The 22856-nt window shown below is 34.6% G+C and overlaps 2 protein-coding genes across 9 annotated transcripts; both read left to right on the plus strand.

Moving 5' to 3' along the window:
- The first annotated feature begins 661 nt into the window (after positions 1–661).
- Positions 662–11527, plus strand: LOC140989645 (uncharacterized). Of its 7 annotated transcripts, none has more exons than XM_073458953.1 (22): positions 662–929; positions 1033–1076; positions 1177–1240; positions 1348–1462; positions 1531–1598; positions 1711–1808; positions 2370–2541; positions 3032–3281; positions 3734–3860; positions 5631–5737; positions 5880–5960; positions 6597–6728; positions 6872–7005; positions 7576–7656; positions 7743–7816; positions 8412–8487; positions 8607–8678; positions 9335–9374; positions 9940–10220; positions 10346–10523; positions 10605–10652; positions 11166–11332. In XM_073458953.1, coding segments are annotated over exons 1-22 (2307 nt in total). In that variant the 5' UTR covers positions 662–866; the 3' UTR covers positions 11168–11332. The 7 variants fall into 7 exon arrangements, with proteins under 7 accessions (XP_073315054.1, XP_073315049.1, XP_073315050.1 ...); XM_073458948.1 differs by having other exon boundaries at positions 665–929; positions 10605–10813; positions 11166–11527; XM_073458949.1 differs by having other exon boundaries at positions 665–929; positions 1348–1453; positions 10605–10813; positions 11166–11527.
- A 916-nt stretch (positions 11528–12443) lies between these two features.
- Positions 12444–22467, plus strand: LOC140989696 (dihydrolipoyllysine-residue acetyltransferase component 1 of pyruvate dehydrogenase complex, mitochondrial-like). 2 transcript variants are annotated; one of them, XM_073459032.1, is made up of 23 exons: positions 12444–12643; positions 14369–14410; positions 15077–15128; positions 15206–15239; positions 16043–16092; positions 16184–16228; positions 16390–16463; positions 16802–16871; positions 17199–17387; positions 17460–17504; positions 17620–17693; positions 17768–17837; positions 17969–18364; positions 18691–18751; positions 18835–18879; positions 18963–19046; positions 20154–20230; positions 20306–20368; positions 20944–21014; positions 21094–21154; positions 21412–21472; positions 21562–21642; positions 22118–22467. In XM_073459032.1, exons 1-23 carry the CDS (start codon positions 12543–12545, stop codon positions 22174–22176), a joined length of 1905 nt encoding a protein of 634 aa, XP_073315133.1. In that variant the 5' UTR covers positions 12444–12542; the 3' UTR covers positions 22177–22467. The 2 variants fall into 2 exon arrangements, with proteins under 2 accessions (XP_073315133.1, XP_073315132.1); XM_073459031.1 differs by having other exon boundaries at positions 12445–12643; positions 14363–14410.
- The last annotated feature ends 389 nt before the right edge of the window (positions 22468–22856 follow it).

Below are 22856 nucleotides of genomic sequence, written 5' to 3' on the forward strand. Positions count from 1 at the left end.
GAGACTGATATCTTATTTGGGTTATCCATGAAAAAATATTATTTTTTATTCTAAGAACATTATTTTTTATTGTGAATATCGGTAGAGTTGACCCGTCTCACAGATAAAAATTTGTGACGGTGTGAGACCGTCTCACAAGAGACCTACTCAAAAATGATAATCAACATTCATTTTTTATGAAGTATCGTTTATCTAAAAATATATATTATCAATTCACACATATTTATATTATATATATTGTGAGAAAAATATTTTAAAATCAATTAAAATATTGTTATTTTAAAAAATTCTATAAATAAGACATTTTTATTAAAAAAAACTTATTGTTTTAATACTTAAAAACTTGATTTATCAAAATTTATAAATTTATTTTTAACTTCATGATGATATACTTTATAATTTTTACATTTATTAAAAAAATTTATTTAATTAAAAACATTTTTCATATGTTTAAAATTAATTTTCTTCTTTGATAAAAAAATATGAATTTTAAAAATAAGAAATACAATATTTTTTAATTTAAAATAAATTAATTTTAATGGTTAAATCAAGTTTTAAATTATGTTTAAATTTTTTGTACCAAATAGAATTCTTAATCCATAAATTTAAATCCAAATATTTAATAAATTAAATTTAAAAAATAGTCCTAATCCGATCATTTGGGTTTGAACCCGAACCAGAACCAGACCTTCAATCCTCGCTCCGGTGTCCATTCTGGTACCCGAACCTATCCGAAATCTTCAGATAGGCAGAAATTGTTCAGGTCGCAATAGTAGTACTCTTGCTCTTTGAAATCCTGCAAAGGTTACACCTTTCGGATCTCAAATAACTCGATTTGTGACTTGATTTCTGCAATTCTTTTGTACATGGCGTCAATCAGCAATTCGAAACGCATTATGGAGGAGGATGATGATGAAGAAGAAAAGGAGGCATGACCTATGTTTCTTTGCATTCATCTTGAACGTGTTCATGTTTACATGTATGCTTAGTTTGATGATTTGTTTTCCATTTTCTGTTCACATTTATTTGCAGTTTGAGCATTTTGATGACTTTACTCTGGCGTCTTCATGGGAAAGGTACGAATATTTAGTCTGGCATTGCATTTTATGACACCTATAATGAACAAGATAGAACACATTTATGCAATACTGCTATCACCAGTTGCATATTTTATAGGTTCATTTCTGAAATAGAAGCTGTGTGTAGACAATGGGTGGCAGATGGTCCAAAGAATCTATTGGTATACCGAGTTTACTTGCGTAGCTGGTTTTCATCCAAAACAACTATATTAACTGTTATTATGGTCCGAGCTTTTTTGTTTCTCTAACAATTGGATGTCGACCGTAGATAAAGGATGCTGTTCAAACCGATATTTTGAGGGATTTGTACAAGGTTAAATCCGAGTTCAAGTATGCTATGAAAAGCTATTGCATGGAGTACTATTTCCAAACAAGTAATAGTGGTATTTCCCTAGCCCCAGCATTAATTATTAGCCAGTTTGAATCTTAATTGTAATCATCTTCGATTCAGGTAAAGTCGCTGACTGGAATCAACCTTTACATGATTTGCAACTATCATTTGGGGTGAATGAGTTTTTGGTCAGTAGTTGTCTCTATTCTTCCCTCTATTTTCCCTCATTAATTGGCGCAGCAGTACCTGGTTTTGTTTATTTATTGTTGTCTTTTCACCCTTGTAGTCTGCACTTTGTAGGTGATTGCTCCCCAAAGTGCAAGTGGTGTGGTTCTCGATGCACCAGAGGCTAGCAAACTTTTGAGTGCAGTTGCCATTGCTTTGTCCAGTTGTTCGTGGTTTGGCTGCTAATATCATTATAGCTCTACTGCTCTACCCTTTTTGTCTGAACTTTTCAATTTTTTTATTGAGAAATAGTTCAGCAGTTTTCGATTTTTATTAGTATTTTGCCCCTAATTGCAATGAATCGCGTCCTGTATTGTGGTGAAGACTATAAGCTTGTGATACGAGCTTTTCTAGCGACTTGGATTAATATTTTGCAAAGCAAGGGCGAGTATGATATTATCATCAGTGAATTTATTGGTATTAAGGTCTTGCTTATGGTTCCTACAATGTGGCTCAGATCATGCATAAATTGTATCAAATCGGACCCTTCATTGTCTTTAAAGCTTAACCGGATGTGCATTGAACAATAGAACAGCGAGGATGTTGAGTGTAAAACAGTGTTACTTTTTTTTCCAGACATCATTGCTTGATTTGTTCTTTCTTTTTTCTTGGTAGTCTGGTGATGGTTTTAGTTGTTGGACATCATAGCATAAGTACATGTTGCTTTTCTGCTTCTGGTTAAGGAAAAAAAGTACAACAAAGGAGTTGACCTGTTTTGCATTTCATCTTTGCAGCCTGTGGCCAGCATTTGTTCCAGTTCACGATCCTTCACGCAAAGCCTACATCGGTATTCAAAATATGGGAACAGTTTTTACTAGAAGATTTGAAGCTGACCGCATTGGTAGCCAAGTTCCAATAAAGCTTATGCATTTGGAAGGATTATATGAGCTTTTCATTTCTAAATTCGTGAGTTCTTGCCTTTCTCAATTTTGGAAAAACACCCTCGAGCTTGTTATGTAATAACTAATAATTTTGAATTTGTTTTTCCATTTGGTACTTAGTTTTAGCTTCAAAGGCTCTTGCATTTATTGGAATCCACGTTACGTGGTCTGAATATTTGTTTGCGTGTCATTTTGTTTGTTTCTTAAATGTATATCCCTCTTTTGGTGAATGGGAAACTCCTTCATGGAATTGACCGTCATGTTTCTATGAGCATTTATGTTTAAACAAAGGTCTGTCGACATTTCTCCCCCTCCCATTATTGTATTAATAGCCAGGAAACTTTGTCCTTGGGCATTGTACTTTGTGAGCAATCATGCTTGTTATGCTCATTTATGTATGACCGACTATGTTAGCTTACCTTATTGCACTCAATACTCATTGGTTTGAATAGGTTATTTTCTAGATCTTTGAGTTGCATGTGCGGATATATTATCATCGTATACTGATATGATAGTCCATCTTTCCAAACACATACCGGAAGGCCTATACTGCTGTGGACTTGTCAATGCATAATTTTGAAGTCCAATTTAAGATGAAGTTAACCTACAGAACCCCTATTTCTGATGAGGAAGATGAAGTGCAAGAATTTGAAGCCGGAGGCACAGAATCCAGTGAAAGTCTTAAGAGTGACAACCATGGAAAAACTCAATGGGATGATGACCGTCCTTGGAGTCAGTGGTACTCGGCGGAGAACCCTGTCAAAGGTAGATATTCTGTTGTATGTGATTGCATAATTATAATAATAATTATTATTTTTTGATTGCTTCTAGTGCTCTTTCAGATTGTAACTGTCTTTTGGAATTCATGAGAGTGGAGTGGCTTTAATGATTTTGTCTAGATACTACATTATGGAAATCCTATGTGCAAAAATATCTCCATTGAAGTGTGAAATAAAATAATCAGGGATTCTTCAGATGCGGACCTTTTCATTTTCCAGGAAAGAGTAAAATTGTAGCATATTTGCGAATACATTTGGCAAATTTATTTGGAGTGAGCTTATTATTGACTTGGTTCCTTCTCTTGACTTGGTTCCTTCTCTGAGTAGACTTTTTGAAATTTTTTGTTGCTTTATTTGGTGTTATTAAGTTGCAGACATTAAGTCTCAAAACCGCAAAAATTCTCTTTTTTTTTTATGTATGTGTAGTTTCCTCTTCAGGATTTCATCTGCTTGCAATATGGTCTGAGTTAACAGCTGAAAGTTCTCTGGATATGGCTGAATTGGAAAATGCGTCGCCTTTGGAAGCTGACAAGTGGTTCTTGAAACCAATTTTTTCCCAAAATCTGTAAGAGTAGCGTTTTTGTATGTGTGATAATAAATTTCCCAAAATCTGTAAGAGTAGTGTTTTTGTATATGTGATAATGTTATTCTCCGTATGCATCAGAACACACAACATGCTTTTGATCAACATGTGTCTGCTTCAAGTTTGAGCTAACTTATTGGAGTCCTTGTCAATTAGGAAAGTGACGAATTTGAAATGCTAACCAAGAAGTTTGAAATACGGGGCTTGCATTCATATGCCACTCTACAAGTTGGCACTTGTACGGCGAGTTACTAAAAAAGGACAGCCACTTATAGAGTGGTCAGACAATATTTGTTTTAACAACTCCAATATTTTTCATCATTTGATTTGGCCTACTCCTGAGGATATCAAGTGTGAAATCGATTCCAGTGCTTTTAACCTAAAATTTTCCTCTGAGAAACCTCTGATGCTAAATCCAGGTCAGCACCTGTCCAAACGTCAGCTCACACACCTTAAAATTTGGATTTTCTGCTTGATACCAATGATATATAATTTCCTTTTGATATTGTTCTCAAATCTTCTGGAAAATGAAATGCATTCGCTAGAAGCCCAGACTTAATAAGTACTGGTAATCGAAGATTGAAGTTGGTTTGATTCAGCGGTATCGTGAAATGCTAGTCAAAACACATTATCTGATACTTAGACTAATCACGGATGCTTGTTATTCTTCTTATTTCCAAATATAGCATACATAGGTGAAACTTTAGGTTACATGTGCTGTCCTCAGCATCAACTTGTATAATGATGTCCTCAAATTCATTATTTAATAGCAACATGTTGGTGCGGCCCTTAACATTGTGTTCAAGATAGGTTACAAGGTAATCTAGTGGTTGTTGCTGTCCTGGTCCTTGTTTGGACTCAACCCAATCCTTCAGCATGTTAACCTGATCTAATTATAGCATGCACAACTGCCAATGTCTGTCTATAACTTTTGCTGAGCAGCTTTAAGTATTGTTGTGTTATGTTCGAGCCTAGTGCTTGACTTGATTCAGTACATTGAGGTTGGCACATCTTCCTTGAAGTCATTCATAAGGCGTTATAAAAAATTTTGGTTAACAACACGGCCTGTGACTTACGAGTTTAACATTACCTCCCAATTTCCATATTTCTTAAGTTGTATCTCTCTTTAAATCTGCTGCAGCACTGGATGATCCATGTAGTATTTCTTGACAGAGACAAAGATCTAATGTCTTTATCCATGATTATGCTACTCAGTACTTGATGAGATTGGACAAGTACAGTTATAAAACAACGTGGCCATACACTTTTTAATCATTTTGGTGGTTACTTTGGAGATTGAACTTAACTGAATCCCTAGTAATGCCAGGATATTCACACTGCTTTTGTACTTATCAGCTACTTTCTTTCTCTACTCCGGTTGCTCAATTTTCACTCCCCTTTCTGCTGTGCCCTATTCAGAAAAATCCCTTCTCCGTACCCCCTTCCCTCGTCCAAAATTTATCTTCTTCGATTATGACATTTTCCTTTCTTCTGAAAATGAATGAATCAGATAGTGTCTATTTTATTTTATACGGTCATCAAGAGAGAAATGTTAGTTCTGTGAATTTTTGGTTGTAAAGGTTTAACTGATTTCTTGGGTAGATCGTTTTTAACATTTATTCTTTGATCGATTGATCTTATTTCAAAGGAACTTGCTTTATTTTATCATCAATTATGGATCTTAAATTAAGGCGAATTTGATTTTTTTAACCCTTGTTTGAAGTGATTGAGACACGTGCTCTTGTTTAACAGTGATGTTTCTGGTGGAAACACCATTGGATTTGCATCACAACTGCGCCTTCTGGTTAGGGCATTGGAAATGTCAATGGATGCTCAATTTGTGGAAGATTTTGTGTCAGGTTTAAAGATCTTTATGTAGATGATCTTTATGTGTCAGATGTGAAGAATAATTTATTTTAATTTATAATTTTTCCTTTTATATTTGTTTGGGTTATTTTTACTATTCGATTCGTTCTATTAATTAAGAAGCTGAAAACTCAGGTTCTGAAACTTTGAAGTCATCAGAAGTTGTGCCTCCCCCAACAGTTCTTGATCGTGTGCTAAAAGATCTATTTCATGAAGGTACAAAGTTTTGTCCATTTTTTGGTAGCCTCTCAACTTTTTATTTTGCTTGTGATGTCATAGTCACTCTTGCTTTCCAAATCACCTTTGATTGATTGATTTTTCTTTTGATTCTGTATAATTCCCTCATGTTGCGTTTGGATTGAAGTATTTGAGTGGATTTGAAATGGAATCCATTTCAAATCCACACATCAAATCTATTGTATCAATTTAATTCAAAATTAGAATGAATGATTTGAAATACATCGTATTAGTTAATAACAGTTTTATGCTTCAATTTCAAATTTATTCATCAACTTAGTCAGAATATGAAATGCTTTGATTTGAAATCCTCCCACAAATCCAAATACATCGATTCAAACACAATCTTAATAATTTTTATATTCCAACATAAGTGCTATTCTTTGGCATGCATGAAAAAAGGGAAAGATGGAAGAAAGTGGTTACGGCATTAACTCAATTTGTATTGAATTAACAATATAGTTATATTCACTTTAAAAGGTTAATTGTTGCTGCTGATAGTATAGGTCATTATTGAACATTATAAAGTACAAAGAGGAAATGTGACTGGTGTTAATGTGTTGTGGTTGCTCTTGGTTTTATGTTGATGCTCATTGACATACCTTTTCCACTCAGTTGCGGGAGCTCAATTGGATTTATCTTTGGGGGAGCATAGAAATTCGCAAGCTGTTAAAGGCGCTGCTCTTGAATCACTATTTGCACAGTTCTGTTTACATGCCCTTTGGTTTGGCAATTGTGGTATACGTGGTATTTCTCTCGAGCTCTGTTTTAGCAAGATAATCTCTTAACGAGCTTTTTAAGAAAATGTGTGCATCTGTATATTTTCCTCCTCTTTTAACTGTCGTTTTACACTATTCTCACTGTCGTCAGTTTGCTGCTCATTTGATTAGCAATTGCTGTACTCTGGATAGAGTTTGTAAGGGAGGTTCGGTGGTGTTGGGAAGAATCACAGCCACTTCCAAGAATGCCAGTCAATGGCACAATTGACTTATCTACCTGCTTGATCAATCAGAAATTGCACATGGTTGGTTTCAGTTACACAAATTATATACTTCCGGATATCATAGCACATCTGTTAAATTTGTAGAATCACGTCCCCTCTTCTCTCTCTCTCTATATGAGTGTCACCATTTGTTTTCCTGCCTCTTCAATCATTATCTTGTTTCTTCATTGAGTTGTTATTGCCAAACAATCATACTTTATTGGAGTGGGTGGCGAGAAAATTTTATATACTGTGGCTATTGATCCTTTTTTCTTCATAATCATGGCATGATACCTTCTCTTATTATGATCAGAATTGAAACATTAGTTGGGGGGGGGGGGGGAGGTTGAGATAATATGAAGCTGTTGGGGAACTGAAACATTAGTTGGGAGATAATATGAAGCTGAGATAACATTCTGAGGTTCTTCTGTAAGTTTTCTACATGTGATTTGTTTATAGTCTCGCGATATTATGGACACTGATTGATTCTAATGTGATGAAGAATGCCATCTCTCTGTCTCTCTCTTTGAAGAAGAATATCTAAAATGATTAAATTCATTTTTATACTGCTATGCCTTTTGAATCAAAATACTCTATATGTTAATTTTTCAGCTTGCAATATGCATCAATAAGAAATGTCAACAAGATAAAGGCAATGATGTTGGTGGAAGTGGTGATTCCGATACTGTTCATGTACGTGTAGATTTCCATTTTGTTCCTTTTGGCTGTTGTACCTCATTATTTTTAACCTCTGTGATTGAGTGCATATTTGACTGCAGGAAGATATTTTGGTTCCAAGGGATTTTTCTTCTTCTCATGATGTTGACGAAGGCGTTGAAAGGAAAAAAGACAGGTGAAAAGCAAGTGACAACTCTGTTTTTCTACCATCTCGACCTAGACTTTGTGGGCTTGCCAAAAATATTTGGTTGCCATTGCTGTTCTTTTCTGTCAACCTTGGACAAGAAACTGATGAAGTTAATATATAGATTACTTCATACTGATTCTATGGTTTTTTGTACTATCCTTATTTTTTTAGGTGACCACTCTTTTCCAAAAAAAAAAAAGAGCTCCCTGAACTAACGAGCCCAACTAAAAATTGTTTAATGGAATTTTCCCAGATCATTGCACGGTGTATGTGCGAGATATACATTATAATAAATATAGAAACATGGTTTGTGGTATGAGTTGTGATTTAGGATAAAGTTTCTGACTTGTCCTTTTATCTATCTACTTATAGGTCATTTTTGGCAAAGACACCCTGAAAATGTTATTCTAATAGCCTCTCTTAGTATAGTAGCATAGATAATATTTTGAAATAGCTGAGATTATTTTTGGGAGAGATGGATTTAATTTTATTTCATTTCTTGCTTGGCTCTGGACGCATGTGCTTGTTATTCTGGGTATGTTTATGTTCTGCATCTGTTTAAAATGCCTTCTTAATGTGTCAGAAAGCATTCAAGTGGAGTTCCCGTGCCTATGATGCTTTTGAAATCATGCAAGAGTATGCATGCTCCAATAACACAGGTTGATTGCTAAATCTATCGGTTGTTTAAAGCTTTTTCCTCTCTTCCCCATACACTATTGAACCTGCTCAAATAATACTGAAGGGAATAACATGCATTCCCCTTTTAATGATCATGTAGGATCCACCTCCTATGACTGAAGATATGCATGAAGAACGACTACAGGCTGCTCAAGCCTTGGGTGATTCATTTGTAAGTTTAACCCATTAGTGGATATGATTTTTTCCTCTTAAATATAATTTTGCATGTCAAGTTTCAGCCTCAATTTTAAGTTGGAATACATTGGTTTTACCAGTGGAATTTCGACTGGGAGTTTGATGCTCTGTTGTTCTTTTTACTCTTCAGTCCTGATTCGCAAGTATCAAGGGCTGTAAAACTTCTTCCAAGTATTTTGCATATCATTCACATAATATTAGTTAAGGATATATGTGATAGCATGTGCAAGTTCTCAATGTTAATAATAGTAAATTTGACTGGATCTAGTTTGAGAAGCTCCTTCTGGGCCCATTTTTTTGTGACTGATTATTTGGAGTCAAACGATTATGGGCTAAAGCTTTTGAAGACCATTTCTTTTCCTTGGGTTCAATATATGTATGCTATCGAGATTATGAAAAATAATGGATCCGATTGTATTGCGATTTGATTGGATTATTTTCATACCTATATCAGGGTGATAGTTTTATTATAAATTATGAATTGATCGGGAATAACAAGATTTTTTGCCACTTGTATTGGATGTTGGCCTTAACTTATCACATGCTGTATTGTATTGTTTTCTCTCCACTATCTTCTTGTGTTCAAAATTGAACATAGAGCGGGCAATTATCTTCTGCCTTCATTTTTTGCAGAATTTCTCTGCTCAACTTGAGAAAGATATCCTGGCATCAGGTAACGGCATTTCTTTCATCATGCCTATACTTTTGTTAGTCACTTGGAGTAAATTTTTGTACTACTCTAGAAGAAAATGTCTTTCTTTATGCAGAACTGGTATTTAGTATTTTGCAGTAAAACTGGGGAAGTTAGATATCAGCATCCAACAATTGTTTTGTTATTTTGAGATTTGCAATATTTTAAAGAACTTGGGTGCCATTCGGTGATGAATGAAAAATTGAGAATTTATTTGGAGATCTCACTGTTCGTTAGGCTCATCTATGTTAATGCTTTTCAAGAACATAACTTGCTTGACACGAAAACAACGGTGTGGTAGGCCAGCATGTAGCTGATGTGCTGTTTCTTTCTTCACTATAGTCTTCTTTCAGATATTTTGATTTGATGTTTGTCAGTAATTCTTTCCTTCCTCTCTTTCAATGAATGGAACCCAGGATGCCAAATAGATAGTTTTATGCGAGCTATGCATAATTCTGAATGGTTCTGATAATCAGCTTATGTTGACCTGTTATATTTTTCTCAATCTTCATGTCTGTTCACGAGGATCACTTATTCTCGACTGCAGACATGTCTGCATTCAAGGCTTCTAATCCAGATTCCGCCTTCGAAGATTTCATCCGGTGGCATTCACCTAAAGATTGGGAGAATGATGCTAGAATGGAACATAATCAGGTGTCTCAAAGTAATACAAATCAAGGGTCAGCGGTCGAGTGGCCTCCTTGTGGAAGACTATCGGAGCGAATGTCAGATCATGGAAACTTGTGGAGAAAGATCTGGAATGAAGCTCTGCCTTTAAATGCTTCCCAACAAAAGCCACTGCTAGATCCAAATAGAGAAGGAGAAAAGGTATTCCTGATTTTCGGGTGATAGTTTGGTTACTCTTTTCTCGTAGACTTGCTCCATTATTGCACTGTTCAGTGGTTTTTAGTTATTTATTTTTAATTTTTAATCACTGTATCATCTCTTGCTAGGTTCTTCATTATTTGGAGACGCTTAAACCGCACCAACTGCTGCAACAAGTAATCTGTACTGCTTTCAGAGCAGCAGCTGACACTGTTAATCAGACTTCATTTGGTGGCTTGGAGCACATGACCACAAAAATCGGACAGTTGTATATTACCATGGGATCGATTCTAAAATATCTGCAAAGTAATGTTGTCAATATCTTGAAAATTTATTTTGATGAGAAAGTGCTTTCCAGATTCTACTAATGCTCTGTTTCTACCACAGCGCACGATTTGATTGGTGATGATGTTATAGAAGACCTCACACGATTGTGTACGACCTTTGAACACGTTGAGAAGTTAATTTTAGTAGCAGCATCTCTTCACCACAAATTCTTGGAATCCCCACACCTTACCCAAGCAATTTTTAATGATTACTACGATTACTATCTCCCTAAAATGGGAACCGGCTCTGTGCAAGTTGATACCAAGAAGGTAAACTCTTGGTGCTACTTTTTGCAACTGTTAACCTATCAACGGGATAATGCCTTGCTCGTAGGTTAATACGAAGCCTCGAACAATTTTTGGGTGTTCTCATGCTCGGGAATGTCATAATTTTAATCAAATCTCTGTGGAGTGTTTTTGTATTCAGGCCTAACCTGATGGGAAATCGATCTTTTTTTTGAACAAAAATTTATTTTTACTTGGAAGATGGTACAAAGGGGTGCACCTTATTGGAATGTGTTTTCCTGATATATTTGTCGAACCCCATTTGATCTACAATTATACCTCCTCGTATAGTACATCTTTCTTCGTGCTATTATCTGGATTTTTCTCCCCATGATAGGATTTTGACAAGAAGCAACAAATAAGATCAAGCGACAGAAATGTGGTCGTCAACATGTTCCCTCCACCAACTGCAAACCAGTCGTGGAGGAAAGTTTTGAGCATGGGAAATCTCCTCAATGGCCACGAACCCATCTTGAGGGAGATAATTTTTTCCAAACGTGATCGGGTCGAGGGAAGCTACTATGCTGCAGGTACACCTAAGGTTTATCAACAAGATGTTGAAACTTACAGAATGTATGTATGTGCAACCTCAAATGATCTTGGGGTTGCTCTCGCTGTTGCCTCTTGTGACTAAATTATTTGTACATTACAATTATTTTTATATGAAATCATGGAGATCCCGATTCTTTACTGATTAATTATGCATCGAGTTTGTCTCCTTTTTATCTAATGATAATTAATCGTATGGATCAAAACAATTTGAGTATGTCTCTTGTGAGACGGTCTCACGAATCTTTATCTGTGAGACTTGTCAATCTTACCGATATTTACAATAAAAAAGTAACACTCTTAACCTAAAAAGTAATACTTTTTCATGGATGATATTAATAAGAAATCTGTATCACAAAATACGACTCGTGATATCGTCTCACACAAATTTTTGTTATACAATTTATTGACCTTGAATCGACTTTATATATATTTGAAATCATCTAATCATATAGATGACTGATGTTTATTCTTTAAATAATTTAGTGGGTTTGTGTTATTTAACAAATTTATTATTTATTATGGAGTAAAATATCCAAATAATGTTTCAAATTGGAAGTACTATCTATGATCATTACAATTTATAACATGATATAAAATATATTAGTTGTGCCAAAGATAATTGCCTACGAATACTTATAATCGAGGATTCGTATTAAAATTCACCTTTCCAAATCTTTAAACAACTCGAGATCAAACAGCCAAGTATGTATAATTCAATAATCTAATTTCTATTCAAAATATAGTATTATTTAGAAATTTGAAGTTCTGATAAGACATTCTTTCTTTATAGAAGTTTTTTCTTAATTCTAATTTTCAAAACTTTCGTTTTATTTAAAAAAAGCCAAATATATAATTCATTTATTTGATTTCTTTATTAGAAAAGTATAAAGGAAGTGTTAATGTATCATATATATCAAACTCGAATTATTGAGTTAAAGTTATATAATGTATATGTTATTTACTATAAATAAATAAATAATATTTTATTGAATATAAAAATTGTAGTTGTTAATTTTGTTTAAAAAAAATAAAAAATAGGGAAAGAGAGATGCAAAAATTCCTATTGCTCTTTAAGTTGTCATGTACGTGAAATTACAATTTACAACTGCGAGCAGAAGAATTTGCAAGGAATCGAAGAAAGGCGAAGCACATCTGATGATCAATGGCATTATCCAGGCTTAGAAATCCGGCGATCTGCCGAGCTCCTTCTCTCTTCAGGGCTCGTTTTATCTCCTTTTCCTCCACTCATCCATTGCTGAATCGGTAACTTCTTTGTCTTTGTATATTTGGATAATTTAGCGCCTTTGTTTCGACGGTCTTGTGAAGTTTTATCTGATTTAGAAATGAGCTATTTGTTTCGATATTGAATGTTCAAGTAGTCCTGGTGGCCGGATGAATAGTTAAAAAAAGCAAATAAATGCTGGTCTACTTGATAAGTATGAAACAGGGAGACCTAGTGGTGGCTACGGCTACGGCAGTCTCTCTGTAAAGGAAAAAATATAAAATTTTGTGTAGTATTGCCAGAAATGCAAGTTTCACACCTAGTACACGTTAAATATCCCATCGATCACATTCCTGGTCCGGTACCTCTTTTCGAAGACATCACGGGCCACGTAGCTTGGTTTTGGTACTTAGAATTTTCCATGGAATAGGAATGGTCAAGGGAAGATTGAGGATTTTTGTGGAGTGGAGAGTTGTTGTATTTGGGGGAAAAACTTATATTTTAACAAATATTAGTGATTAAATTTGAAAATATCAGCCACTTCTGTTTCTGTGTTGCGACTGTCCGTGGGGAGAAGTGTAAATCTCTACCTGTCTATAAAATTATAGGGGAATACGATATATTATTCTGGTGATATTGATATTATCTACTTTTTACGTAGGCATTTTCTATGGTAGAGTTAACTTTTGTGAAATGGTGAACACTAGAGATCTGTTTTTTTGGAACCAACAACATGAAGAAACTGTTATTATTTTGGATTTGTACTAAAATACCACAATATTGTGGATAACTAGATATTGGAGAAAGATTCATCTGAATCATAAGATGTGCTTCTTTTCATTGAGAAAATGGATATCTAGAAGGAGAGCTTAGTTAGTGTCTTTTATTATAAAGAACTCCCAGCAAGCTCAGAAAATTTTGACGTGTCCGGGACAAAGAGTCTTGTTCCTGTTCACAAATCCTATTTGGGTCATGGGGACTCAAGCTCTGTCTTTGCCCTCCATTCTGACAAGCTACTCTACGAAATTGGAATCACTAAACATCAAGTTCGTTTCACCAGTCTCACTCCTTTTTACAGTTCCTTGTTTCTGAGAAAATGCTACTGTGAGCTATCCCATTGCATTAAATTTTTGGACTTTGCGATATAAATTCACTCATATGTAAATACTCGTAAACACTAAAATGCTTGTGATTTGGTGTGGTTTCTGTTGTGATGACACAGTAGAAACTTGAATCACTATGTTTCAAAAATTTCTATTGCTTCGCTCTTTTATTCTTTTTGCTTGGGCCTGAATTTCCTTTCATCTCGTGTTGCTTGATAAAAGCTAATGGACTCAATAATTTATGATGAATACAGATATTACTTATTAGGATGTTATTTTGTATTACAAGTAATATACTCCTAAAACTGTGCATTTCACTAACCCTCAACATTGACCAGGGGTTCCTGCTTCCATGAATATAGTTTGTCATACATTAGTTACACTATTTGGACCATCTAAATCTATGTCCATTCTGTGTAGATTAATAATTTATGAGATGTAAACGGAAAATCCCTTTTTAGTATTTGGTAAAGCTGGTGACCGACTAGTGTACTTTGCAAGGGTCCTTCACTCTGTGATTTCTCTCTTAACTTAAAGTTGCATGATGTAATTTCCAATGCCGGTGTTGTAGTTATTTTGTGATTTTATTTTTAATGGATTTATAATCGATTTGATCTTTCTAAATCTTATCTCATTTTGAAACTACTGATGTTGCAGTTGTAGGGGGTTAAATCAAGGTATTGATGCCAAGACCACTTACTCCAGGTTTGCATCTACAGACCTCTGATATTTATTTATTTTGGTCTCAATTGTTTATCAATGCTATAACCCAATCTATAACTTGTAAATTTTATTTATTAATATTTTTCCCTTTTCAAATAGGGTGATCTGATACCTTGAGTTTATTTTAAAAAAAAACAGCTGGTTGATAAGAACTATATTTTTCTTAATCGTTAATTATTGCAACTAGTGCACAACTGGATTCTTATGTTTCATTGGCATATTAACCATAAAACAAAATGTGATAAATTTATCATCTGGTGTGATAATCTACGACATCTAATTGGTTATCCCATGGTTAGTTCACTATTTTCCCATGCCTATCTTGGCATATCTTCAGCTAATCAGCACTTTGTTCCAACGTAATCCAACAGGTTGTCTGAGGTCTATCTCATAGAGGCTTACTAGCTTCATAAGCTACAGTAATGAAAAGTTCTGTATTAAAACAATTGGGTAGCTAAAGCCCCCCTTTTGCCCTAAACTTCCATCCATTACGCTGTCTACCTTAAATAGTGAAGTCTATTGGGGAATACACCGTGATCGAACAGTTTTACAGTTTTGTTGAGTAGCATTGAACAAATAAATTGGACAACGGCATATATATCTGTTGTATATGTGTTGTTCCTATTCGCTCATGATGAAATTCAACAGGCCATCTTTTTCAGTGGGCAACAGGGTTCATGATATGTCTTCTGACCTTAAGGTTGGTTATAAAACTAGCACTTACATACATGTTTCATCTGCATGTTCTTTTTCTTATAATGTGAGGGGATTTCACAGCTACAAGTTGGTGTCAGATATTATTCATCGTCAGGTACTTTTTTATTTAGCATCAAATCTCGTCATATATATTTCGCTTTGAATTTTTTTTGGTGAGAAATGGCTTGTTTGCATTTTGATTAAATCATAATTTCATGTCAAATATATACTGTCCATATTGAGTATTTTTTATTCACATTTTTATGTTCTTGAACTTTTTTAACTAATTACTTAGAGTTTTTTAATAACTGGAACACTTGGGATTGTCCCCAAAATTTATATTTGAACTTGAACGGGAAAGATGTCTGTACTTCCTTTTCTTCTCATGCTTCTTTGTGTATGTGTCTGCAAGTGTCTTTTTTTTTGGTTTCTTGTCTGTGAGCATGCAGACTTGCTTTATATTAAAAATATCCTTTTAAACGGTATTTTTGTGGTGCAAGTACATTTGGTATGTCTTGTCCCTTGATTGTTGACATACCAGAGTTTCAACTCTGTGCTGAAAGGTACAGATAATATTACGCCTTATGTATCTTGGCATTTCGTCACATGCTTAAGATGGTCAACTTTAGGAGTGGTTAGATTTTCTCTAATAGCTGGCTCCCTTGAGATGTGAAAATGAAAAAAAAAATGGAGATTAGGTAGCATCATGGTGATGAAGTGCAGAAAAGTTATTTGAAGCTCATCAAAGTCATTTAAGGGTGTGTATCTACATTAGTTAGTTGCACGGTACTTTGGGAGCCATCAACCTGTAAAACACTTAGAGGAAAGAATAAGATGTCGGACTTGCTTGAGTTTTATTACTGCTTGGTTTGAAATTTTATGTGAGCGGTTCGGTAAGAAGTTATGTTATTATTGCAGAGGTTCCTGATCATATTGTGCTTCAGATGCCTGCTTTGTCGCCTACGATGGTGAATTATAGCTGAGGCAGATAAAATTTAGTTTTTTACTTTTCATATGAAAATGTGTTGGTATTTTTAGATCTCATCCATGTTTTTTCAGAACCAAGGTAACATTGCAAAGTGGAGGAAGAAAGAGGGAGATAAGGTCAGTTTTATTAAGAAACTCTATTAGTAGGGAGAGTTTGTTAATCTGAACTTATAATGTCACACATATGTAATAAGAATGCTTTGATGAATGAAGGCTTTACTGTAGTTGGCATTCAAATAAATATAATTGACAATAACTTTGTTTTTATGATCCTACAGATAGAAGTGGGTGATGTGATTTGTGAAATAGAAACAGACAAAGCTACCCTGGAGTTTGAAAGTCTTGAAGAAGGGTAAATTAAATAATTTACTTTATTTTTTCCCTTGTGATAGGATGTTAATTCATGGCAACATGCTTTTGATATTAGATTAATTAATCTCAAGTATCTTATCTTGAAAATTCTCTTGGTCTAGCAACATGTATCAGGATTTTACAGACGACTGAGCATTATATATTTGTATTTTGCTGTTATATGCGTATACTGTGATACCTTTCTCATACGAACTATGCTGTCAATTCTATTTTTGTTTGCATGTATTCTTATTATGGAAGTCATGTAGGATAGAATGTTTAACTGCTTTGTGAATATCATGGTTCTCTTGTGGTACAATGTTGGAAAATGACTTGCAGGTTTCTGGCTAAGATCCTGGTTCCTGAGGGCACAAAGGATGTTCCCGTGGGACAACCTATAGCAATTACAGTAAGTTTTTGACCTATTCTGTGCAGAATAGAATCGAAGCTTTTCATTCTCCCGTCTTTTTTCATAGTATATTATTGCCGAGCTTAGCTCTTCTAAAGAAGTTTATCAGCGTGGATCCTTTCTCTCTAATCCACGCCGGCAAAAGTCCATCTCTGAAGTTTTGTTGTCAAACTTCTGGTGATGAAGATTCTTAATGGTCGAATAGTCTTCCCTGACTCTTTCCTAAGATATAACTACACTTATATTCCCTATTTTCGTTGATAATTTTGATTTCTTATCAATGTCGTTGGCATCATCTAGTGTGATGAATTTGAGTTGGATGACTAGGTTGAGGATCCAGATGCTGTGGCGAATATTCCAGCAACTGTTAGTGGGTCAGAAGTTCAAGATAAAACATCTAGTGAACAAAATTTGAAACCTGGAGACAACACACAGAAATCGAGCTCTGTTAACATCAGCCCTTCTGAACTTCCTCCTCACATTGTGCTTGAAATGCCAGCATTGTCACCAACCATGGTAGGAAGTCAAATGTCTATATATTGTATTGGTTTGCTCATCATTGCTGAAGAGGTTTTGGTTGCTTTACAGAACCAGGGCAATATTGTGAAATGGAGGAAAAAAGAAGGTGATAAGGTCAGTCTGCATTTTTATGGCGATGTATTAATTTCTCTGTGGGAAACTGTTTTACAGTTTATGATTTTTACATGCATCTGTTTTTCGGTTGCTTTTATACTTTTGCTCATTGCAGATTGAGGTTGGTGATGTTATTTGTGAAATAGAAACAGACAAAGCAACCCTCGAATTTGAAAGTCTTGAAGAAGGGTAATGAAAATGTTGACTTTTCTATGATCAAGTTAATTAATGATTTCATTTTCAGTTGACTGTGTTGGATGCAGGTTCCTGGCCAAAATATTGGTTGCAGAAGGGTCAAAAGATGTTGCTGTGGGCCAGCCTATTGCAGTAACTGTAAGTTCTATATTAGCGACCTTGGACTGATCTCTCCTTTTTCCCCAAACATGAGCTGTGTAATATGTTTCTTAGTATGGCGTTAGTGAACAATTATAGTTCTCATAAGAATTGTTTAATCAATTGTCAAGGTTGAGGATCCAAATGATATTGAAGCTGTAAAGACATCTGGTACTGGTGGTTCTGGTGTCCAAGATGAAAAGCATGTTCAAAAAAGTACTCCAAAGGACATAAAAATGCAGAAATTGAGTTTTAATAGGATTAGTCCTGCTGCAAAGTTACTAATTGCAGAGCATGGGCTGGATACATCATCAATAACAGCATCTGGTCCTCGTGGTACTTTGTTGAAGGGTGACGTTTTGGCTGCAATGAAATCTGGCAAAGGATCTGCCAAAATTTCTGAATCTCATAAGAGTTCTTCATCACCTACAACTCAACCTCAAACTTCTTCCTCGTCAGTAGGATCAAAAGCCATCGTACAGCAGACAGATGCTTATGAAGATTTTCCAAATAGTCAAATTCGCAAGGTACTTACACAAGTTATTTACTTTGATATTATGTGGCCCGTGGTTGGTGATTTTTAGTTTTTCTGTCCAGGATCTGGTAAATGCTATAAACATCCAAATTCTTGTTGCACATTATGTCATAAAATTTGATATTTTAAATAATTGAAAAAAAATTCATGTGATAACCTCTACATAACTTCATTTGAAAGCTTTTCTTTACATTTTTTTCTTCTAATTCTCATCATTTTCACAGATTGCATATGTAAATACTACTACTACTACTAATTTTTATTTGTAACATTCTTTTGCTGATATCACAAAAACACGTTCTCTTCACTGTTATGCAGGTGATAGCAACACGCTTATTGGAATCTAAACAATCCACGCCCCATTTATATTTATCAACAGGTTTTGAACTTCCAAGATATATGTGCATTCAACTTTATTTATTACATTACGATTGTGATGCTTACCTTTGATTGTTGCTTTAGATGTTATTCTGGATCCTCTTCTCTCCTTCAGAAAGGAGCTTAAAGGTAGAGACTTCTGTCTCTTTTAGTCCTCTGCCTCGTGAAAGGCACCATTAGAGTCGAGTTATCTAATTTACATTGTGTTGCAGCAAAATATGATGTTAAAGTCTCAGTGAATGATATTGTCATCAAAGCGGTTGCAGTTGCTTTGAAAAACATACCAGAAGCAAATGGTATGAGTTTTCATGTTTATAAACTGGTTTAAGTTTTAATCTGTTGTCTTTAAGAAATTGGTCAACTGAATCTTTGGCTACCTCTGGCCGTAATGAAGCATTGTTAGTAGCCTTTAGCAATTTAAAATTTCTCTAAGCTTCTGCTAAAAAATAATTTGATAACGAAACCTTTTACCATTGCAAATCTATTAAAACAGTTCGCAATTGTGCTAATTCTAGTTTTCTTTTTTATGTCCCAAGGTGTCTGGTAGGCGCTGGTGTGTGTGTTTGAGTTATATACCAAGCACGCTCTCTTTTGAAATCCTATTACCGGTGACTACCAATTTTATAGATATGAAACCCAATGTTAAGTAAGCAACAAACTGAGTTAATGAAATTGTGATTATGTTCAGCCATTAACTGGCCAATGCCAGTTCCGTAATGCATCCCCTTCTTCGAATTTGCATTGACCTACTAGATGCGATATCTTACAGGTTCAAGTTTGATTTAAGCTTTCATTTGCTCAAGTTTAAATTGCTCACTTATCTTTTGAACCTAAATTTTTTTCATGAGCAAAAATCTGATTCATCTCCCATTCACCTATAAAACTTCTCCCATCACCCTCGTACCCTTACCTCAATGGACTAGAGTAGATACACAAAAAAATAGAGTGCCTGATGGTTGCATAATTTTAAATTGTGAGCTCATATGACAGTGATGATTGAACAAAGAAAATATATGTTGCAATCTCTTTTTTAATGTCTGCCAGCTGCCTCTCTCATCATAGGTCAACGCATCAGTTGTTCTGTCAATTGTTGTCATTACTGACACAAACCCTCTAAAAGTCATCTTTAAAAAAATGGTCTAGTTTAGTCTTAATTTGAGTTAGTTTGGATTTAATAATATATTAAATTAGGATTAAATATCAATTATGAATCAATTTGTTTGAATTATTCTATTGATATAACTATACAAGTTTGAGTAATTGAGTAAGGATATGGATGTGAATAAACTTCAACTATTTTGTTTCTTGGTGTGCAAGGGTAAATGCCTATCTTTAAAAATTGAGTATGTTCTTTTATTGTTCTACTTCTAGTCCACGTATCAGATTATGTGCTCAACATGCAGCTTACTGGGATGCTGGGAAAGGTGAAATAATTTTACGTGATTCAATTGATATCTCTATTGCAGTAGCTACAGAGAAGGTAATCTGTGCATCATCATTCTCTTTTTTCTCTATTATGGAAACCTTGGTCTCATTATCTTTTCACGATATCCAGGGCTTGATGACTCCAATCGTTAGGAATGCTGATCAAAAGTCTATATCATCCATTTCCTCAGAGGTATGTTCAAACAAGTTTGAAGGTGTTTCAATTTCATGTGCCAGTGAAAGGATGACTTGCTGCAATTGGTCTAGATGCCATCATTTTGCTTTTTGAAGGATAAGATTACATTGAATCAGACGGATACTGTCAATTTCTGTTGTTTGTGATGCTGTACTTCAAGGTTCAGTTGTTTGATATTGTTCAGTTACTCTTATCAGATTCAAGTCAATTCTCTCAGCATTTTGCTTTGTGTTAAACTGATTGGTCATTTCTAATAGATGTTTACCCTAAGATTTAGGTAATAATTTTGCAACTGCTTACTCTTCCTACTTTTGTTCTACAAGATTCATTCATATAGTTTCTCCTCTTATGAACATGCATTATTACAACTTGCTGATGAGGTGGGGAGTTGGAGTTGAGGGTTCATTGATTTTTTTTAACTTTCATGGCTCTCACATGATTAAATTTACAATATTCATAAATTCTAGATCTTTAGGTATTAATGTCTCGCCATTCCATTAAATACTTTATTTGTGATTTTATTGTTTTCTATACTACATAACCCTTTTCTCTGTTTTTAATTGTGGCTAAAGGTCAAAGAACTTGCTGAAAAAGCAAGAACAGGAAAGCTTAAGCCCAATGAGTTTCAAGGTGGCACTTTCAGGTGGCTTCATCTTATCCTTATTCATATGGCCATTTTTTGTTTCTTTCTTCCTTGATTTTGTTTTCCCTTCTTCATGCAGCATCTCAAATTTGGGGATGTATCCTGTAGATTACTTTTGCGCGATCATAAACCCTCCACAGGTTCTCTCTCTCTCTCTCTCTCTCTCTCTCTCTCTCTCTCTCTCTCTCTCTCTCTCTCTCTCAGACACACACGTCCCTCTGCACACACGTGTCCTGGCAATCACAGAGAAACTTGCCTGAACTATAAGCCCAAATAAGAATGATGTCAACCAGATCGTAAACTTGGGACTAAAAATTTATATATCTCTCCCGTTAGCTCTTGGTATTATCAAATAAATGTCAGCGCTGGTGTAACTTGGCTAATTTCCTTCTTAAAGGCTGGCATTCTTGCTGTCGGTAGGGGCAATCAAGTTGTTGAACCCGTAATTGGAGATGATGGTAATCTGTCTGTATGTTAATGTCCAGCATGTGCTATTTTAACTTACCATCACTGGCTGACTTTGAATTTCGATTTTCTTCGCTTTCAGGGACTGAGAAGCCTGCTGTTGTGACAAAAATGAACCTAACATTGTCTGCTGACCATCGTATTTTTGATGGAAAAGTTGGAGGTGCTTTAATTAGAGCGGATAAAATTTCATTTTATTTTGTGATATGCCTTGTTTTGTTTCCCTACTTAAAAGTTTTAAATATCAGCTGGATATCTCCTGGGTGACTTGCTCCCCTCACCTATTCTCATCCTTCATTAGGTGAACCCCCCTCCCCCAAGTTCTTCAAATCTCTTTCCCGACCACGCATATTAAAAACACTAAAAAGGTTAGCACTAGGTTAAATATGAATATTTTGGTGCATTTAAGTAGCTTTGAAATAGATTGCAATGCCTTCCATTCTCCAAGAAAATGCCTAAGCACTCTATTAATCATGTGTAATCATTCGTTGAGGAACATTTTTCTTTTTCATCTAATGGCCGCTCGAGTACTGGCCAAAAGTGTAACTTCAACGCAGTTGTCATTTATAATTCTGTTCTGATTTATTTGTTCTGGACTCCAAGGGAATAAGCTTATTGCAAATAATCTGTTTTTACAGGCACCTTCCTGACAGAACTACGATCGAATTTCAGCGATATTAGAAGACTTATTTTGTGATGGCCTCCACGTTCTCTCTACACAACGGAACATTTTTAACAAAGTTCAAGATCGTTTTATTATTATTGTGCCATTTTTCTTTACCCGAGATTTGATTTTGATTCAGAAGGTCCTATTTTTGGAGACTTGCTGCTCTAGAAGATTAATAAAGTGAATTTTTGTTCCCGAGTTTGTTTGTTCAACAAAACCCAAAACTCAAAATGTATCGGCTGTCAATAAATAATAATGATCACAGAATATGTTGTTTTTGCATCTATCTTTATGTGATCATGTATATATATAATTTTGATACATTGGCTGCTCACTTGAACATATTTAAATTTTACATTCAACAAATCGTTAATGGATATAGAAATAGACATAATAGGTGGACACAGATTGGTGAAATACATATCAAAATTATATATTTATTTTTTATGATTGCAAATATTACTGTCTAATTAGTTTTATATAAAGATTACATTAAATCAAATATAACCAAAGATTATATCGAATGCTTGCTTAATTAAAAGAGTATTACTGTCTAATTTGTTTTTTTTTTATAAACATTACATTAAATCAAAGATAACAAAATATTATATCGAATGCGTGCTTAATTAAAAGTATTTTTTTTTTTACCGATAATGCAAAAAATAAATATATACTAATCAAATGTGAATACTTTTAAATTTTTCTTTATA

The sequence above is a fragment of the Primulina huaijiensis genome, chromosome 12, assembly GCF_012295235.1.
Source record: "Primulina huaijiensis isolate GDHJ02 chromosome 12, ASM1229523v2, whole genome shotgun sequence".
Taxonomy (NCBI): Eukaryota; Viridiplantae; Streptophyta; class Magnoliopsida; order Lamiales; family Gesneriaceae; genus Primulina; species Primulina huaijiensis.

Coding starts and splice junctions, on each gene's coding strand:
- LOC140989645 (XM_073458948.1), top strand. CDS start 867: ATGGCGTCAATCAGCAATTCGAAACGCATTATGGAGGAGGATGATGAT. Junction 1,599..1,710: donor TTGGGGTGAATGAGTTTTTG/GTCAGTAGTTGT, acceptor TGCACTTTGTAG/GTGATTGCTCCCCAAAGTGC. Junction 7,817..8,411: donor GTTGAAAGGAAAAAAGACAG/GTGAAAAGCAAG, acceptor TTAATGTGTCAG/AAAGCATTCAAGTGGAGTTC.
- LOC140989696 (XM_073459031.1), top strand. CDS start 12,543: ATGGCATTATCCAGGCTTAGAAATCCGGCGATCTGCCGAGCTCCTTCT. Junction 17,838..17,968: donor GCCAGCCTATTGCAGTAACT/GTAAGTTCTATA, acceptor TCAATTGTCAAG/GTTGAGGATCCAAATGATAT. Junction 20,369..20,943: donor TATCATCCATTTCCTCAGAG/GTATGTTCAAAC, acceptor TTGTGGCTAAAG/GTCAAAGAACTTGCTGAAAA.